The following is a 21147-nucleotide window of genomic DNA, read 5'->3' as shown; positions in this document are numbered from 1 at the left end:
CCTCCCAAGCTCTCCAGCCCTAACACTTCTCCACATATACCCTATGCTTCAGTCCTAACGTCGGCCATTCCCTGAATATGCCCTGCTTGTTCACGCCTCCATGACTTCACATGTGTTATCCAGAATGAATATGTAGAATGGCATTGTACCCTGGGAGATAAGCTCCTCAACCTTCAAGGGCCATGTTAAACATCATGTCTTCTGGTGAAGTCTTTGGATTCCCTCAAAGGTGACCATTTTCCTCACTTTGCGTGCACTTCATGGTGCTGTCATGGCGCTTGTACTCTTGTTACTTGCCTGTCTTTTGCACTACTGGTCTTTAGAAATTGAAGTGGGAAGGACGGGAGAACAGTAACCATATTTTACACAGCTCAGTATCTGTAGCATCTGGCACTGGAGAGCCACCATGGTGGGTGCCTACTCAAATGAATAGAAAAATGAATTTTAGAAAAGCAGGTGGGAGCATAGGGGCCAGGCAGATTTCCCAGAATGACTGGGAATTGAGCAGGAAAAGAACTCTGTGCTGTGTGTACCTATGGAAGAGATCGCTCCAGGAGACGGACCTTTATTTTTTTGGTATCTGTTGGTAAATGTTGAATAAAGGACGGACTCTGGGTGTGGTCTGTAAATGTTGGTGTCTGAATTATTCTGGAGCACTAGACTTTTTTTTTTTTTTGGCTCAGGAGTACACAGATAGTTGGCCTCAAGCAGCTCCTGGTTTAGGGAATGATGGAGAATATAAATTTGGGTAGCTGAGAAGAGCCACGAGCAAGGAGATGCAAAAATATGACTTAATGTAGAAGGCAGTTCTGTGAATTTTAGTAAAACAGAACTCAGATTTGCTGTCAATGAGTTTTCATCAGGCTTATTAAAAACTGCAGAAAGAAAACGTTTCTAGGGCTGCTTTAGACTGATTTCCTCACACTGCTGGGATCATTCCAACCTTCTGGAGTGATGTTCCAGATCACCTGCTTTGTGAGAGAGACAAGTAACAGGATGTGGGAAATTAGTGAGCCATGGGCTCTGCAAACTGCAGTTTTGACTTTTAAAGTCTTATTCTTGGATGATAAAGAAAGAAAGAAAAAAGATGGGAGAAGTAGAGTAGGGCTTGTTTTTAGGATAACTTCCCATGCCTTAGTCTGTTCAGGCTGCTCTGTAACAGAATACCACAGACTGGGTGGCTTGTACATGGCAGAAATTTATTGCTCACAACTCTGGTGGCCGGACGTCCGAGGTCAGGTGCTAGCGTGGTCTGGTGAAGGCCCTCTCCAGGTTGCAGATTCCTCCCTGTATCTTCACATGGCACATCTCTCTGGAGCCTCTTTATAAGGCACTACTCCCATTCAGGGCTCCACCCCCAGGACTTAAGCACCTCCCAAAGGCCGCACCTACTAATACCATCATCTTTGGGGTTTAGCGTTTCAACGTATGAATGTTAGGGGGACACAAAAAAATCAGACCACAGCACCTGGTTAGAAGTGTGTCTGTACTGTTAGAAGCCACTAGACAGAGTAAGAGTCCAGGACTCACCCAGCTCAGATGCTACGCTGATAGTGGGGTGTACAGAAATTCCACTGAACACACTTTCAGCTGTTTTGTATATGGTTTCTTTGATTTTAAGAAATGTTGGCATCTCAAGAATTTGAGGAAGCTTTGTAGCCTTCTTGCACGGTTTACTGCCAACTAGTGTTCCTGGCACAATCCTTCACTTTAACTGTGCATTGTAGGAACTAGCTCATCTAGGCTGAAGCCTGTTTACTCCGGATGCATCAGTTACTCCGCACAGGACCTGGCCGTTAGTGATATAAAATCATTTAGCTCGAAACCAGAAGATTCACACACATAAAGTTCAACAATTTAGCGGTTACTGGGAAGTATTAACGAAGTGCTGCTACAGGTATATTTCTTCACTGGGCCTCAAGCTAGGCTGAAATGTCTAGACTCACCTTTGTCTTCAAAGATATACTAAATTATAGTTATATTAAGTTTAAGAAATTGGGCAAAATCATTTAGATGTCAAGGTAGGAATGGTAGAATGGTTTGAAATAGGGGAGTATTAGTGAACCTGCCAAGATTTTGACCACATTCAACATTTATCGATTATATACTATGTGCCAGACATTGTATTGGGTACTCAACTGGCTCTGTCTATAACAAGGGGAAAGTGTGAAAATGATTATTTCCAGAATAGAGTGTTGCTTTATTTTGAACTCTTAGGTAGATGCAGTACTGTCCTTTTGAGGATTATCACTAAGGTTTACATATTAGATCAGTTACTCTTTTTCATTTTATGTGAATTAAGCCATACTGCATTCTTAAATTAGATTTTGATTATATGCATGGATATATATATTCAACAAAAATTTGAATATTTACTATATATACTATGAGTGTAGGCAAAGATGATCAAGGCATGGGAGGAGGGTCATGGTTTCTGGGAACTTTTTTGTTAGGAATAATTTTTAGTGTGGAAAATTTAAAAAAATTAGATTCTTTCTTAAACCTATCCCATTACCTATCCTTTATGATTTTTCTTGATATTATCATCACTGGAGCATTTATCAAATTGATTTTTGCAGGGGGGTTATACTTTGCCTAATGTACAAAAAATAGCTTCACAGATATAGTGTAATTTATTTTTTAAGTTAGACAACTTTGAAGGTGTACAAAAAAAATAACCTAGTAGACCATTGGACACTCAAACTAGTTTCTTGCCGAAAGATGAGGTATCTGTCCACAACTTAGTACTTTGTCACGTTTATTTCAATAGAAAATGCTTACCAGACAGAAGGTGGCAAAGTCGAAAGTTTAACCAATACCAATTGTATTCTTAACAAGGAAGCTTTAGAAACACTCTAGATGTGGGAAGTGAGGTATAGGGCATTGGGTAAGGGCCCTAGTGAGGTGATCTGGAGTCCCTGAGATCTAGTATTGGGTGAAAAGCCACTGTGCTACTTTAGAAAGGAAGAGAGCAACACAGTTAAAATAATCAATGACCAACACAAGCTTGGTAGCGATGCTCAGAGCAAGCTTTCTGAGGGCAGTGTTGGTGGCCGGAACTTGGCTGAAGAATAGATTGCGATAATCTAGTGAGAGATGGCGAGGTCTTGATGAAGGAAGTGGCAGTAGGACCACAGAGAGTGTGCAGACAGAAGTGTTCTGGGAGAGAGTTTAACTTAGGTATTTGGGAATGAAAGCCCTGCCAAGTATGATACGTTTGATCCAAGTTGGAGAAGCCCTGTACTTACCGATAGAACTTTAGAGTAGGAGGATAGGAAAGCTTAGCTGTTCAGAAGTTCATCACCCATTTTCTCCTTTATCAGAAGCTGTCTTGCTCCTTTCTTAGCGTCATTTTGATCATCATCAAGCCTCTCAAAAAATTTGACATCCTCGTGTATACAGAAAATCCATTTAATTAAATGGAAAAAACAAAATTGCCCTATGAAAAGTTCTTTGTGTTTGTTTTTATCCTCTAAGGAAATGCTTCCTGTTGCAGTTCTTACAATTCTTTAGCTACACACTGAAGAATAACTAGGATGCGGAGGTTTCCGCTCCCCTGCACTCTCCTTCTCCACCACAACCTCGGGCACTAATATAACATCGTTATTTTGTTAGCTTGCCTCTGCAATAATTCTCCTCCCTCTTCTTAAAAGCCTCCATGCCAAAGGACAATGCAAAGCATTCTTTCTTGGAATAGATGCTAATTGTGTTCTTCGTTGGGATCTTGCTGTCATAGCCACAGTCGCTGTGCCATCGTGTTGGGAGGCCCGGGTCACAGTAGCTATTGTGTAGAGTAATGAATGCTCGTTAGTGGTGATGCGTTGTCGCCTGCATCTGTGGGTGAGAACACGCAGTCACTGTAATTTGCCTGGCGAGTGATCATATTGGTGTAACATAACGTCAACTGTTAAGCAAGTCAGCTGTCACAAAGAACTATTGGTTTTTTTTTTTTAATATAGAATTTTTAATGAGAAACTTTGAGTTATAGAGATTGAAGATGTGAGAAGAGCTACCTGGTGTGTGTTGCATATTAACCCGTACTTCTCAGTGTGTTTTGGGATCAGGTTTACATATCTGGTGGTTTAGGGAAGGGAGTGCCAGCTCTGCACGTCTCTGCTCTGGCACAGATTGGGAATTGCATGTTGGATAAGTGACGTGTCTGGTGTCAACTAGGAATGAGGCTTCCTGGCAGTGACCCCTTCGTGAAACTTGTGGATTCTGAAAGCAGAATCACTGTGAATGTAGTTTCCTCAACTAGTTCTTCCATCTGCATAAGGAAAAGGTTATTTCTTCAGTAGTTGTTTGAATGGGATGGTGCTGTTTCTCAAGAATTCTTGCTGAAGTAACAGGAAGCATTTGCTCTTATAAATAACCGTGGTGCTAATATGCAAGGACCTTACCAGTCTCAGGATTGGAGCTTGTTACTTTTTTGCCTGCCCACAGCCCACAGTTTCTTCCTCTCCAACCCCACTGCCCATCTTTGAACACTTTTTAGCTATTTGCTCATTAGTATCTCTCATTAAAAATGTCCTGGGAGTGCATTTCAAAGCAGTTCCTTTTATACTTGTTTCTTCAAGTTTTGTCGAATTTCCAGCAAATGTAACGAAGTTATTGCTCAAAGTGAAACTTAACCTAATTTATACTTTTCATCTATTCCCTCCTGTCCTGCTTTAGCACATTGCTTTTTAGAAAAGTGGATTTTGACTAGCACAGTAATTTGTATGTCATGAAGAGAGAGGAAGTGATTTTAGGTGTGACTTGAAGTTTTTTTTTGTTTTGTTTTGTTTTTTACAAGTTAGGGTCTTTTTATGATCCCAAGATCCAAGGGGCTGGTAATTTTGGAGGAGGGAAATATGTTAATTAGGACAGGAGAGATAATGTGCAATTAGATCATCTGCCAATGCAGGTAAAATTCCTTTTTGTTCCTTATTTTATAGTATTAAATTAATAATAGGTATAATCCTACCATTAAAAGTTACCTAAATAACACATGTTCAATGCAGAAAATGTGGAAAACATTTTTTATAAAGAAAAAATCCAGCAGATTATCAGTTACCTCTATGCCTGCCACCTGAAATAACTATCACTAAGTTTTGGTGTATATATACCCTTCTGTGATTTTTGTAGATCATTTTTCCATAAAGCTTGTTTTGGACTCAAGCAGAGATGCAGTAAGATACAGTAGTCATTTTAAGTTTCTTCCATAATCCAAGAACAAGTTTCCATAATAATTCTTTGGTCAACATTTATTAATATTAAATGGGTTGAAAATAAAACTTAGGGAAAAAAATAGGACTATGAACAGTTAATATTAAGAACTATTTCCCATAATTCTAAAGATAAGTTTCCTTGAGTTTTTCTTTTGACATTAACATTTTATATTATTAAAAGTTAAATTTTTGTTCAGAAATAGAAAATATTCGTAATGAGGAAATTAAAAACAACTTTTCACTGTTATATAGACATACTGACTGTAATCAAGGTGGCACTGATTGAATGGTTCTTAATGAAGGTAGAAATAGGGCCCTGCTTCACAAATAGCCCGCTTTTACATATGTTTTCCCTTAGATAAGTGAGAGCCAGTTAAGAATGAAAAGTTGCTTTGTCTCTTCATTTTGTTAACCTCTTCCCTTTCTCCCTCTGACAAGTCAACGTCTGCTTCTGTATAGCTAACCGCTGCTGTTTATTTTCTGCTTCTGTGACAGCTAGCCGATGGCGGAGTCTCTTCCCTTCAAATGTCTCACTGGCTTTTCCTTATAGCCCTGTGGCAAGACTCAGCCCTTATAGCAATGGCATTAATACTCCCAGCTTCTCTAAAACCTCAAATAAAGCAATACTAACACCTGAAAGAACAGGTAATATTTCAACTTCTCGTCTAGCGGCTTGCTTTGTAAATCAGTCACTAAACACAGCTTAAATATCCACCTTTCATTGAAAAGCTTGAGGGTAATCTTACTTATCACAATGGGGAGTCTGCTGCACGCTTACTTTGGGTAATGACAAAGGCTAGCGTTAATTTGTACTTTAACGTCATTAATCTGCTCTCAATTGTGTACAGTAGGCAGCCTTCACTCTATCAAATGCATATATATATAATTATGTGTTTCCAAATGCATAATGTGCTTTTAAAATTAAATGTTGAACAAAATAAAGGTCTTTATGATTTTCATTATGATTGAAGATTATCAGACTTTTATTATATCTTGCTGTTTAAAAAATTGTTGGTGCTTTTTATTAAGTCAGGGCTGTGTAGAAAGAATAGTCATAGTAGCTTTTTATGAGATGACGGTCTCATAGTTGTCTCAGCATTGGTGATTCCATCCCTATAGTTTTCTCCCTTCAGCCCTTTCTTCCTTGGTTCTCCTATCTCAGGCCATTACTTTCTCACTTTCATGAGTGACTACAAGTCTCCTGTGACGGTTCTAAATTATGAAGGTTTTGTATGTGCTTCCCTGTATGGACGTGTGCCGTTTATGTGTGATATTCTTATCCATGTATAGCACTGCTGTTTGTACCTGTTTAAAAAGTGGACCAGATTAAAATTTAGTTTCAAATATATACTCCATTACTACCAGAGACAAGCATGTCTGATTCTTCACTGAAAGTGTGCAGGATATGTATCCTTATACCATGCCTTTAGGTATGTACTTAAGCTAATGGGATGCAGACTTAGCATTATTGATTTTTCTTGTCTTACGGTGGTAAAAAAAACATATAACATGAAATCTACTGAAATCTACCTTTTCAACAATTTTTTTTAGTGTACAGCACAGAGTGGATTTTTGAATTATGAAAACTGAATTTGAGAAAGCAAAACAAGTGGTTTTGTATATATGAATTATGAACACGTGAAGAGGTGCATACTGTCTTGCCATTCTCCTGTCATAGTGGTGTGTTGGTTGTTTTTTGGTGACTTAATGAAAACAGGAAAAATATAGATGGGTCTTGTTTTTTTTTTTAATCCATTCAGCCACTCTGTGCCTTTTGATTGGAGAATGCCTTGAAGTGCTGACTGTTGATATGTGAACTGTAAAGCACATGCAGATAGCAGTTCTTTAGACTAAGTAACAAACACGTTTCCCTTGTTTTTAGGTTACACATCCAGGGGCTCCCCTCTCAGTCCCCAGTCATCCATAGACAGTGAGCTGAGTACTTCAGAGCTGGAGGATGATTCTATCTCCATGGGATATAAGTTACAGGACCTCACTGATGTTCAGATCATGGCTCGTCTGCAAGAAGAAAGTAGGTTCCTCTTTTTTTTTTTTTTTTAAATAATTAATTTATTTATTTTTGGCTGTGTTGGGTCTTCGTTTCTGTGCGAGGGCTTTCTCTAGTTGCGGTGAGCGGGGGCCACTCTTCATTGCGGTGCGCGGGCCTCTCACTGTCGCAGCCTCTGCAGAGCACAGGCTCCAGACGCGCAGGCTCAGTAGTTGTGGCTCATGGGCCCAGTTGCTCCGCGGCATGTGGGATCTTTCCAGACCAGGGCTCGAACCCGTGTCCCCTGCATTGGCAGGCAGATTCTCAACCACTGCGCCACCAGGAAAGCCCCGGTTCCTCTTTTTAAACTAGAAAACGTTTTAAACTAGAGGCTTCTACTTGAAATCTAAGGGGGTGGGGAGGTTTCAGGGATTTCTCCCCAGGTAATGGGCAAACAATTCTATTTGTTCTCTCCTCCCATCCTACTTTGTAGGTGGCGCAATTAAATGCTTCTCACAGTCTCATGACCATTGTAAAATATTAGCACATACTCTGGGCAAAATACATTGATGTAAAACATCACCAGTGTAGCCACTGTGGAAACAGTTTGCCAGTTTCTCAGAGAACTAAACATGCGGTTTCCATAAGGCCCAGCACATTGTATTCTTGGGCATTTATCCCAAGGCAATGGAAACTTGTGTTCAGAAACACAGAAACCTGTATATGAATGTTCATAGCACTTTATTTATAATAATAGCCAAAAACCAGAATGAGCTCAGATGTCCTTCAGTAGGTGAGTGGTTAATTAAGCTGGGGGTACCTCCATACTGTGGAGTACTACTCAGCAAGAAAAAAGAATAAATTTTGATAGACATTACCATCTTGGATGAATCTCCAGGGAGTTACGCTGAGTGAAAAAGATGATCTCAGGAGATTTCATACTGTGTAATTCCATTTATATAACATTTTGGAATGACAACATTTTAGAAATGGATGACAGATTAGTGGTTGCCGGGGCTTAGGGATATGGCGTGGGCTCTCAGGAGGGAGGTAGATGTGGTTATAAAAGTGCAACATGAGGGATTTAGGGAGCTGCTCTGTTTTTGACTGTGGTGATAGGTATATGATCCTACAGGTGATAAAATTGTATAGAATTTAATACTAATACAGGTACACATATAAAAGTAATACTGGAGAATCTAAATCAGATGGGTTTATATAAGTGCCGATATCATAGTTGTCCTATTATTCTATGATTTTGCAAAATGATACCATCAAGGGAAACTGGACAGAGTACACAAAAGATCTCTATTATTCCCAGAACTGCATGTGAGTGTGTAGTTATCTTAATAAAAATTCAATTAAACATGCATTAATGCATTCTCAGATGCAAATTATTACATATAGAATGGTTAAACAACAAGGTTCTACTGTATAGCACAGGGAACTATATTTAGTATCCTGAGACAAACCATAATGGAAAAGAATATAAAAAATTATGTGTATATATATATATGTATAACTGAATAACTGCTGTACAGCGGAAATTAACAAAACATTGTAAGTCAACTATACTTCCATAAAAATTGTACTTCTCAAGATACATAATTATTGCAGGAGAGATAATTGGAAATGTTATTTCCAATAACATTGAGTTATTGGTTCTGCAATAAGGTTACAACAGTTAATCTGAGAGTGAACTACTTCAAGGGTATTAATGGTATCAAAAGGCAAAAGAAGATGTAGATCACAGACCTGGGCTAAGCTTATTTTGGAATTATCTTCTGAGGCCAACATAAGTAGAAACAGCCAAGTATCATTTAAGCATAACAATTTCCTGCTTTCAGAATTGGGCAGGGCTACTATGAGAAAGACTGTAATGCTTATGCAAGATTTAATAAGATACACTTTGAGAGGAAAAACGATTATTTTATGTTGTTATTTAGTAACAATACACTAACAGTAACTCTTTCTAAAAAAATGTATGGCTGAAAGATTGGATGTCAGTCTCGGAAGTTAAGCAGTCAGTCAGGCATAGACTACTTTAAAAAAAAGTTGTGGGTTGGGCTTCCCTGGTGGCACAGTGGTTGAGAGTCTGCCTGCTGATGCAGGGGACACGGGTTCGTGCCCCGGTCCGGGAGGATCCCACATGCCGCGGAGCGGCTGTGCCCGTGAGCCATGGCCGCTGAGCCTGCGTGTCCGGAGCCTGTGCTCCGCAGTGGGAGAGGCCACGACGGTGAGAGGCCTGCGTACCGCAAAAAAAAAAAAAAAAAAAAAAAAGTGTGGGTTGGCAACGAGATAACTAGAAACTTCCAGATGATGATGAATAGTGTCTCCTAAGTAGTCTTCCTAAGTATCTCTCCAGATTCCAGAAGGAATGGCTTGGGGAAATCGACAGATACTGATAGATGAACTGTAGTGGTATATTTAATCTTCACTGGAATTGGGGCAATCTTTTTCCAGAACAGAATAGTCCAGTATTAGCTGTCTGTTTGGTAGGTAAACGTGTCTGTTTTCTTGGGATGTAATAAACTAAGAACAAGATAGTGGGTCTCCACTTGAATCACTTGCTTGACACAAATTTTCCTCAAATATTTGATGAATTGGAACTTAATAATTAAGCCAGATTGAAATGCCTCATAAGATAAAATACCAGTCCCTGTTGTTCCGTAGGTCTCAGGCAAGATTATGCTTCTACTTCAGCATCTGTGTCGAGACCTAGTTCCAGTGTGTCACTGAATTCAGGAAAAAAAGGGACATGCAGTGATCAAGAATACGATCGATTCAGCCTGGAGGACGAGGAGGAATTTGATCACCTGCCACCACCTCAGCCTCGTCTTCCAAGATGCTCACCTTTCCAAAGAGGAATCCCCCATTCACAGACTTTCTCCAGCATTCGGGAGTGTAGGAGGAGCCCCGGGTCCCAGTATTTTCCTTCGAATAATTACCAGCAGCAACAGTATTATTCACCTCAAGCCCAAACTCCAGATCAGCAACCAAATAGGACCAACGGAGGTAAGTTGTACGCGCCGTTGGTGTTCGATGTGCTTGGATCTTTCATACGTGGTCAAGAAATGGTTTCAAGGTCAATATAAATAACTGGTAAATGTTTCCAAGACTTATTAAGTACATCCTTAAGACCTTATCAGTTTGGTTGGTGTACATTTAAATCTATAATTGACCAGCTTCTGATTATGTGTCCCAGATTTATAGCTTCAGGAAAACCGTTGTGAGGTACCAGACTGAGTCAGAAATGGGGGAGTATCTTCGTGTTGTGGCTGGTAAAGCTGTAGGAGAGCAGGGCTGTGGAAGTTGAGGAGTTCCTAGTTCCATGGAGTCGGAGGCACGGAGCCGCATCTTCTCTCATCTTTCTTAAAACCCCCCATCTCTGACGGCCTGCTCCTAGCCCACAGTGATGGATGGGAAGTGTGGACCGTGGTGCTTGGAGAGGATGCTGCTGTGCACATCGAGATTTAGGGGAAGTTTGGGATGTGTCTTTCCCTCTGGTGTCCTGACATCTAGAATTAAGACCTGTGCAGCAGTGGGGCTATGGAAGCTGATGTTTGGCGTGGTAACGGCAAGTTGATTTGTCCTGATGGCAGCACGGTGGGTTGGAATATGTGTCGTTCTTTTTTTGTAATTTTTTCTATTTCCCTCTTCATCATTTATCTTCCTTCCCCACTCCCAGGAGTTATAGATCTTGACTTACAAGAACTATAGGGAGAATAATCATGTGATATTCTAAGCCTGATATGTTTTTGCACTGATGATCAGTCTGACCCTCACACACAAATCCTGTAGAGTGTGGAGAAACCAACGATATTTATAGAGTTATAGCTGTTAATTATGATACAGCAGCATTTCTCAAACCTGGGCCCAGAAATGATCCAACAAATTATTTAAAAATATTGCAAGGCCAAATACAAATCATACTAGTCATCACCTGCTATCATGTACTTAGTGTTTACTTTTTCTTCCTCTGCACTTGTATTATTCATGCTAATTGAGAGACCATTTGAAAATATCTAAGGTTTTATAGTCTTTCTTTTTTAATACCTTCAGATTTCAAATTTAACAAAAACAGTGGCAGGTAAAGTGACTGCCACTAGTGAGTAATTTATTAAAGCCCATAATATCGAAGACAATATTTTATGTGCTTAACGAAAATTACAGCATCATTAAAACTGCGGGAGAGGGCACAGAGTTGTTTCTGCAAAGGCTTTTTTTGTCAAGTGTCTTAGAGCATCACATCCTGCCTGTCAAGCAGATGCTCCCTCTGCATCTTGATTAGCTGTCAATGGGATCATTGTCCTACCTTAGAAAAGTGGTGTTAACTTATATTCAACACCATTATGAAAAGGGTTAGGTGTCCCTAAATCTGTGTTATGATGGTTCCTGTTAGGAGAGTGGAAATATTTCTCAGCCTGGTGTCTGACTGTGGTAGTTTTATTTCTCTAAAAGGTCTGGTCTGCACACGTAAAGGAAAATGGAATACAACAGCAGTTCTCTGGATTGGACTTCTGACTAATCAATTTAATGGCTGAGTACACAGGCTCTGAAGGCCAGTACGAGCTGAGTTCCCCTCCTGGCCTACCACTTACACCTTTCCCAGGCTTCTCATGCCTCTGAGCTCTCACTTATTTGGCTACAAAATGTAAACAAATAACATCCCTTTCTTAGAAAACTTAGGTATAATTGGACATCAGATCATCTGGTACACTCTCCTTTATGTAACATGTAATCCTTTAACCTAAGTTTGTCATAAGGAATAAATGAAATAATGACCATTCCATTGCCTGGAATAAAAACGCTGGAAAAGTTCAAAGTGCTGAAAAAGTAAAGGTGGTCTCCCCAGCCCCACTGTTTTTTTAAACTTTTATTAATGTGGCTCAGATATCTGAGCCTTCATTTGTTACCAGAGGATTATTTGAACAAAATTGTGGAATGAGAGGCGTAACTTTGAAACCAATCTCTCAAATATTTTTCTAAATTATTAAAATAATATGGATAAAAGAAAATAATTATAAATAGAAGTGCGTGTTAATATTTCCTACTTCCATAGCTCCTACATTGCCTGGTTTCCAAAGGGATGGCTCTTGAAAGTTCTTGGTATATTTCTGGGGATCATAGGATTAAAAGGAGCAGACAGCAGTCCACTCTTTTTTTTTTTTTTTGGTGGTACGCGGGCCTCCCACTGTTGCAGCCTCTCCCATTGCGGAGCACAGGCTCCGGACGCACAGGCTCAGCGGCCACGGCTCACCAGTCCAGCCGCTGTGCGGCATGTGGGATCTTCCCGGACCGGGGCACGAACCCGTGTCCCCTGCATCGGCAGGCGGACTCTCAACCACTGTGCCACCAGGGAAGCCCCTAGCAGTCCACTCTTACCTGTGACTTCAGTTACCCATGGCCAACTGCAGTCTGAAAATGTTAAATGGAAAATTACAGAAATAAACAATTCGTAAGTTTTAAACTGTGCATTGTCGTGAGTAGTATGAGGAAATCTTGTGCCTTCCTGCTCTGTCCCACCTGGGACGTGAATCATCCCTTTGTCCTGTGTATCCACGCTGTGTGTGCTTCCTGCCTGTCAGCACCTGTATAGGAAGAACATCGTATATATAAGGTTCTGTACTATGAGTGGCTACAGGCACCCGCTGAGGGTCTTGGAACGTATCCCCTGCCCATAAGGTGGGGCAGGGTAGGGCTACTGTATTTGAATAATTTGCCAGGTATGATAAGTGCTTAAAGCTTGCAGAACATTTGCTAACTGTGATTTTTAGGCTATGGCAGGGGTTATCAGTGGCATGGTGTAATCAGTGTTAGCCTGGGGACCTCCCCTGAACCCTGTACTTACTGCAAGGCTAGATTTAGATGTTTGGTGGGTAGCTGGCTGCTGCCTTTATTCCTTAAAGGATTCCTAAAGATTGATAGCAGAAGAAAAGATAGAGAAACAATGGTCTAGACTATAACCCCACTGAGAGTCAGGAACTCCCTTGTCTAACACACTGTATAGTATATATACACAGGAAATACTCGTTCATTCATTCATTCCTTCCACAAAGTGGGGAAGGGTGTCCAAGTGAAAGGACCAGCACACTCACGGGTACAAGAGAGTGTGAAGTATTTGGAAATTCCATTCTCCACTGTGGTTGGCAAGTAGGCTGTGTGGCGAGGGCAGCAGGAGATGAGTCTAGAGATGGCTGCAGAGCCTGTATCTTAGAAGGATCTTGTCTCAGTCCAGGAGCTTGGGCTTTCAGAGGAAGGGGAGGGACAGTGACTGGAGGGTTTTTAGCAAGTGGCTGGCTAGAAGTCACTGGCTGTATGGAAGATGGGGAGGAACAAGACAGGGTGTACAGAGACCAGTTAAGAGGAAAATTTTGTGAAAATGTGGATGACAAATAATGAGGTCTAAACTAGGTGGTAGTGGGAGATTTGTTAAATATTTATGAGGCAGAATTGAGAGGACTTGGGAGTTGAGGGTGAAGAAGGGAGGTGAGACTTGGAAGATTCCGCCGCTTTTTGGATTAGGTGACTTGATGAGTAGGGCTATAATCAAGGGATCTAAGTGATGCAGAAGGAGCTGTGTGTGAAGGGGAGAAAAATGAATCTGGTTTTGTAATTGAATGGGTTTTTACTGAGTATTCAGATGTATCCTGTGTTTTCTGAGCTTGAGTGACCTGATATGTGTACTTTAGTTTTGGCGGGGTGTGTATTAAAGAGAAAACTGTCTACATTGTAGAGTTGCCCTCTTGTGGCTGAATTCAAATCTTAGCAGCACTGAGGTCTGTGCGTGACTGACTCTCTGCTGCCCCTTAGTGGCGGAAGATATTCTCAGCAAGGAAAAAGAAAGGGAAGCATTTGTTCAAGTCTCCAAAGGTTTGGTGGTGTACTCATGCCCCTTAAAACTTTCCAGAAGTTAATGTGGTCATGTTGATGTGATGAATGGATATGTCAAAACATCTCAAGTTAGAATTTTAAGAATTTCTTCCTCTTTTGATATGCTAGCAAAAGATTCAGTAATTGCTGGTTTGACACTTCTAGGTTTTTTTATTATTATTAACATGTAACAATTCCTAGCTTTTTTTTTTCCTTTTAAACTGTAAGATTATTTTCTATCCTCACTTCGATTCAGTTTTATCCACTTATTGTATAGAAACAAACAGCTAATTGATTACCTAACTCCTCCCTCTTTTTATAGAACAAGTGCTTTACTTTAGCAGTCTCTTTGGTGGAACCTTTCTGGAGACATGGAGTGTGTTTGTCTCTACTGGGGGTAATTAATTAGCTTGCTAGAGTTCATAACACACGTGATAATTTCTGTTTGTCATTGAACAAAATATAATTTCTATTTGTATTTAATTTTGAAAGCTAGTGTTTTAATTGGCATAAAAGTTGTGATTTTTAACTTAGTAAAATTCCTTTCTAGATAAGCTCCGAAGAAGTATGCCTAATCTAGCTCGGATGCCAAGTACAACCGCTGTTAGTAGCAATGGTAGTTCTCCAGTCACCGTGCGGAATAGTCAGAGTTTTGACTCAAGCTTGCATGGAGCTGCAAATGGAATTTCAAGAATACAGTCTTGTAGTAAGTATGACAGTATTTTTATATGTAATTTTAATTAGTTGTAACACCATTAGGAAAATCTTACTATTTCATTTCTTTCTTTCTGTTAAGAACACTACAGGAAACTTTTCTCCTTGTGACACTTTTTTGTCTCTCACCATGATAATTGAGTGGTATTTTCACTGGTGCCTATGTCACCAATTAATAATTAGTAAATTATATGCAATCCTTTATACCCAGGGATAGCAGTAGAAGCACTAAATGGTGATTGATTTGTTTACTCATCATACAAAAATGTTTTCTTTGCAGATCTGCCTCTTTTTAGCTGTGTACTTGATCTATTTACTTTGAGGAAAGCACACTTACTCTGTCTAGCTGTTACTTTGGTCTTATTTTTCACCAGTCCAGAGCTTTCCCCTGGCAAATGAAGTTCTATTTTAGTGTGTCTAAAGTAGGATCCATCTACTTCATTTCAGTTTGCCCCACAGTGTGTCATTCATCCTCTGTACAGTTTACCCAGTGACGAGCAGCACGGTGAAAGTAAAATCTAGTGTGTGTGTGTGTGTGTGTTCGCTTTGTGTGGGGATGTGCTGGCTCCAGGGCGCCTCCCCACCTCCTACTCATGCTGTCTGTAGGGGTAGTTGGGGTTAAGTCTGAGGCTGACCCCTGGGTGGCAGATCCAAGGTCACAGTCCCAGTATTGATATGCCCAAACCCAGGAGGCCTGAAGTGTGTTCAGTGTGTGGCCAAGCGCCATCAACCAGATGTCTTAAGTCTGCACCCAGAAGACTCCCTGGTGGCCCTAACAGACTACCCTGTGTACCTCCAACACATGTCTAGAATGGGTTAGATTTTTGGTGCCTACCTCTGTCATTCAGTAAAGTGTTACACTTTACTGTCATTATGTCGTCTTCCATACTAGCCTACTGGCTCCCTCTGGGCTTGGACCATAGTGCATCTGATTTTCTGTCCCCAGCACCTGGCATGCTGCCGGGTACATTGAACTCTCAGTAAATGTTTGAACGAATGTATAAATGAATGCCATAGGGCTGTATCTTAGGGCTTGATCTGTTAATATTTGAATTAATGGCTTGTTTAAAGACAGAGAAGACAACCTGTGAACTAATGGTGAGAAACTGAGAAGACTACTGATTTTATGTCAGGAGGTTAGGACAATTGGCCAAATATATCATGATGAAATTTAACTGAGATAAAAATTCTACACTTCAGTACAAAAGTCAATAGTATAAGCATAGAAGGGAAAATACAGTTGTGATGGTAGCAAATAGGGTAATGATTAGGAGTTTTTGTGAACTCTAATTCAGTGTGGGTTAATAGCACGATTCGAGTGCCAGAAAAATGCACGTAACCCAAAATAGAATAGAACATACACTACAAACCATGGCAGGTTTTGACGGAAGTGCTTAAGAAATGACGGGAACATGTCAAAAGGATATAGGAAACAACTTGAAGAAACTCCCAGAGACCAAATCTGGGACAGTTTGAGCCGCAGAATAAATATTTATATTAAAGGATTATAACCCATAGGTTATTTAACTGTGGGTCCATACTTAATTGAATAAAATAAATGGAGAAGAGGGGAAATTCTTCTTTATAGAAGAATTGCAATTGATACACAAGAGAAGTGAAGAAAATAGAAAAACCATTGTAAGTCAAGCATAATAATGAGAGAAAACAAAAAAACCTGAGAACAATGTTCATGTGTAAGAGGAGGTCAGTCATGAACTTGTTTCAGATCTCAGGACTCTGCTCTCATTGACTTTTATTCCTAAGCATTGTAAGAGAATATTCTTTGTACATTCTAAGTGTGTATCATGAAGATTCCTAGTTCTGGGCCATTCTACTTTCTGGAGTTAACAAAGGTAGGATACAGAAAGTTGGAGAGGCAGCCTGATATAGAAGGAAGACACTGGGTTAGCAGTCAAATACTTGAGTTTGGGTGTTTTTGTTTTTAATTTATTTTATTTTATTTATTTTTGGCTGCTTTGGGTCTTTGTTGCCGTGCGCGGGCTTTCTCTAGCTGCAGTGAGCGGGAGCTACTCTTCCTTCCAGTGCGCGGGCCTCTCACTGTGGTGGCTTCTTTCGTTGCAGAGCACGGGCTCTAGGCACGCGGGCTTCAGTAGTTGTGGCATGCGAGCTCAGTAGTTGTGGCTTGAGGGCTCTAGAGTGCAGGCTCAGTAGTTGTAGCGCACGGGCTTAGCTGCTCTGCAGCATGTGGGATCTTCCTGGACCAGGGCTCGAACCTGTGTCCCCTGCATTGGCAGGCGGATTCTTAAACACTGTGCCACCAGGGAAGTCCCTGGGTCTTTTCTTAATCATAAGTTCATGGGAAAGCTCCATATCCTTTCTGATTCTTGTTTTCTCATTTGTAAAATTAGGATTCTGTCTATTGATCTTAACTAGTTTCTCTTTGTTATTTTTTTAAACTCAAGGGTGGTTATCTATCTTGTGTGTAGGAGAATTAATGGGAGTATCTTCATGAATAATTTCATTTCAAATGATTTTGAAATTTTATTGAATCTGTAGATAAATTTTAGAATTGGTATCTTAAAAATATTAGTTTTCTAATGCGTTAACATGGAACATTCTTTCATTTATTTAGATCATCTTGTCAAAGTTCTATAGCTTTCTATATAGAGGTTAATACATCTATAATTTATTCCTAAGTATTTTATTTTAAAAAAATTTTTTTAACATCTTTATTGGGGTATAATTGCTTTACAATGGTATGTTAGTTTCTGCTTTATAACAAAGTGAATCAATTATACATATACATATGTTCCCATATCTCTTCCCTCTTGCGTCTCCCTCCCTCCCACCCTCCCTATCCCACCCCTCCAGGCGGTCACAAAGCACCAAGCTGATCTCCCTGTGCTATGCGGCTGCTTCCCACTAGCTATCTACCTTATGTTTGGTAGTGTATATATGTCCATGCCTCTCTCTCGCTTTGTCACAGCTCACCCTTCCCCCTCCCCAGATCCTCAGGTCCGTTCTCTAGTAGGTCTGTGTCTTTATTCCTGTCTTACCCCTAGGTTCTTCATGACATATTTTTTTTCTTAAATTCCATATATATGTGTTAGCATACAGTATTTGTCTCTCTCTTTCTGACTTACTTCACTCTGTATGACAGACTCTAGGTCTATCCACCTCATGACAAATAGCTCAATTTCGTTTCTTTTTATGGCTAATATTCCATTGTATATATGTGCCACATCTTCTTTATCCATTCATCCGATGATGGGCACTTAGGTTGTTTCCATCTCTGGGCTGTTGTAAATAGAGCTGCAGTGAACATTTTGGTACATGAGTCTTTTTGAATTATGGTTTTCTCAGGGTATATGCCCAGTAGTGGGATTGCTGGGTCATATGGAAGTTCTATTTGTAGTTTTTTAAGGAACCTCCATACCGTTCTCCATAGTGGCTGTACCAATTCACATTCCCACCAACAGTGCAAGAGTGTTCCCTTTTCTCCACACCCTCTCCAGCATTTATTGTTTCTAGATTTTTTGTTGATGGCCATTCTGACTGGTGTGAGATGATATCTCATTGTAGTTTTGATTTGCATTTCTCTAATGATTAATGAAGTTGAGCATTCTTTCATGTGTTTCTTGGCAGTCTGTATATCTTCTTTGGAGAAATGTCTATTTAGGTCTTCTGCCCATTTTTAGATTGCGTTGTTTGTTTTTTTCTTATTGAGCTGCATGAGCTGCTTGTAAATTTTGGAAATTAATCCTTTGTCAGTTGCTTCATTTGCAAATATTTTCTCCCATTCTGAGGGTTGTCTTTTGGTCTTGTTTATGGTTTCCTTTGCTGTGCAAAAGCTTTGAAGTTTCATTAGGCCCCATTTGTTTATTTTTGTTTTTATTTCCATTTCTCTAGGAGGTGGGTCAAAAAGGAACTTGCTGTGAATTTTGTCATAGAGTGTTCTGCCTATATTTTCCTCTAAGAGTTTGATAGTTTCTGGCCTTACATTTAGGTCTTTAATCCATTTTGAGCTTATTTTTGTGTATGGTGTTAGGGAGTGATCTAATCTCATACTTTTACATGTACCTGTCCAGTTTTCCCAGCACCACTTATTGAAGAGGTCTGTCCTTTCTCCACTGTACATTCCTGCCTCTTTTATCAAAGATAAGGTGACCATATGTGCGTGGGTTTATCTCTGGGCTTTCTATCCTGTTCCATTGATCTACATTTCTGTGTTTGTGCCACTACCATACTGTCTTGATTACTGTAGCTTTGTAATATAGTCTGAAGTCAGGGAGCCTGATTCCCCCCCAGCTCCATTTTTCGTTCTCAAGATTGCTTTGGCTATTCGGGGTCTTTTGTGTTTCCCTACAAATTGTGAAATTTTTTGTTCTGTGAAAAATGCCAGTGGTAGTTTGATAGGGATTGCATTGAATCTGTAGATTGCTTTGGGTAGTAGAGTCATTTTCACAATGTTGATTCTTCCAATCCAAGAACATGGTATATCTCTCCATCTATTTGTATCATCTTTAATTTCTTTCATCAGTGTCTTATAATTTTCTGCATACAGGTCTTTTGTCTCCTTAGGTAGGTTTATTCCTAGATATTTTATTCTTTTTGTTGCAATGGTAAATGGGAGTGTTTTCTTGATTTCACTTTCAGATTTTTCATCATTAGTGTATAGGAATGCCAGAGATTTCTGTGCATTAATTTTGTTTCTGGCTGCTTTACCAAATTCATTGATTAGCTCTAGTAGTTTTCTGGTAGCATCTTTAGGATTCTCTATGTATAGTATCATGTCATCTGCAAACAGTGACAGCTTTACTTCTTCTTTTCCGATTTGGATTCCTTTTATTTCCTTTTCTTCTCTGATTGCTGTGGCTAAAACTTCCAAAACTATGTTGAATAAGAGTGGTGAGAGTGGGCAACCTTGTCTTGTTCCTGATCTTAGTGCAAATACTTTCAGTTTTTCACCATTGAGGATGATGTTGGCTGTGGGTTTGTCATATATGGCCTTTATTATGTTGAGGAAAGTTCCCTCTATGCCTACTTTCTGCAGGGTTTTTATCATAAATGGTGTTGAATTTTGTCAAAAGCTTTCTCTGCATCTATTGAGATGATCATATGGTTTTTCTCCTTCAATTTGTTAATATGGTTTATCACATTGATAGATTTGCGTATATTGAAGAATCCTTGCATTCCTGGAGTAAACCCCACTTGATCATGGTGTATGATCCTTTTAATGTGCTGTTGGATTCTGTTTGCTAGTATTTTGTTGAGGATTTTTGCATCTATGTTCATCAGTGATATTGGCCTGTAGTTTTCTTTCTTTGTGACATCCTTGTCTGGTTTTGATATCAAGGTGATGGTGGCCTCGTAGAATGTATTTGGGAGTGTTCCTCCCTCTGCTGTATTTTGGAAGAGTTTGAGAAGGATAGGTGTTAGCTCTTCTCTAAATGTTTGATAGAATTCACCTGTGAAGCTGTCTGGTCATGGGATTTTGTTTGTTGGAAGATTTTTAATCACAGTTTCAATTTCAGTGCTTGTGACTGGTCTGTTCATATTTTCTCTTTCTTCCTGATTCAGTCTTGGCAGGTTGTGCATTTCTAAGAATTCGTCCATTTCTTCCAGGTTGTCCATTTTATTGGCATAGAGTTGCTTGTAGTAATCTCTCATGATCCTTTGTATTTCTACAGTGTCAGTTGTTACTTCTCCTTTTTCATTTCTAATTCTATTGATTTGAGTCTTCTCGCTTTTTTTCTTGATGAGTCCGGCTAATGGTTTATCTATTTTGTTTATCTTCTCAAAGAACCCGCTTTTAGTTTTATTGATCTTTGCTATCGTTTCCTTCATTTCTTTCTCATTTATTTCTGATCTGATTTTTATGATTTCTTTCCTTCTGCTAATTTTGGGCATTTTTTGCTCTTCTTTCTCTAATTGCTTTAGGTGCAAGGTTAGGTTGTTTATTCGAGATGTTTCCTGTTTCTTAAGGTGAGCTTGTATTGCTATAAACTTCCTTCTTAGAACTGCTTTTGCTGCATCCCATAGGTTTTGGGTCGTCGTGTCTCCATTGTCATTTGTTTCTAGGTATTTTTTAATTTCCTCTTTGATCTCTTCAGTGATCACTTCGTTATTAAGTAGTGTATTGTTTAGCCTCCATGTGTTTGTATTTTTTTACAGATCTTTTCCTGTAATTGATATCTAGTCTCGTAGAGTTGTGGTCGGAAAAGATACTTGATACAATTTCAGTTTTCTTGAATATACCAAGGCTTGATTTGTGCCCCAAGATATGACCTATCCTGGAGAATGTTCCATGAGCACTTGAGAAAAATGTGTATTCTGTTGTTTTTGGATGGAGTGTCCTATAAATATCAATTAAGTCCATCTTGTTTAATGTATCATTTAAAG

The 21147-nt window shown here is 39.6% G+C and overlaps 1 protein-coding gene across 2 annotated transcripts in view; it reads left to right on the top strand.

Moving 5' to 3' along the window:
* SLAIN1 (SLAIN motif family member 1) overlaps window positions 1–21147 on the top strand; it is a 64916-nt gene that overhangs the window by 32408 nt on the left and 11361 nt on the right. Inside the window, exons 3-6 of one of the 2 annotated variants that reach the window (XM_067712920.1) lie at window positions 5706–5855; window positions 7093–7242; window positions 9871–10212; window positions 14621–14776. In XM_067712920.1, coding sequence (XP_067569021.1) covers window positions 5706–5855; window positions 7093–7242; window positions 9871–10212; window positions 14621–14776 — 798 coding nt within the window. The remainder of the gene's footprint in view (window positions 1–5705; window positions 5856–7092; window positions 7243–9870; window positions 10213–14620; window positions 14777–21147) is intronic. The other variant, XM_067712921.1, reaches the window with a different exon arrangement.

Source organism: Pseudorca crassidens, chromosome 18 (assembly GCF_039906515.1).
Source record: "Pseudorca crassidens isolate mPseCra1 chromosome 18, mPseCra1.hap1, whole genome shotgun sequence".
Taxonomy (NCBI): domain Eukaryota; kingdom Metazoa; phylum Chordata; class Mammalia; order Artiodactyla; family Delphinidae; genus Pseudorca; species Pseudorca crassidens.
This window is presented reverse-complemented; position numbering and strand designations above follow the sequence as displayed.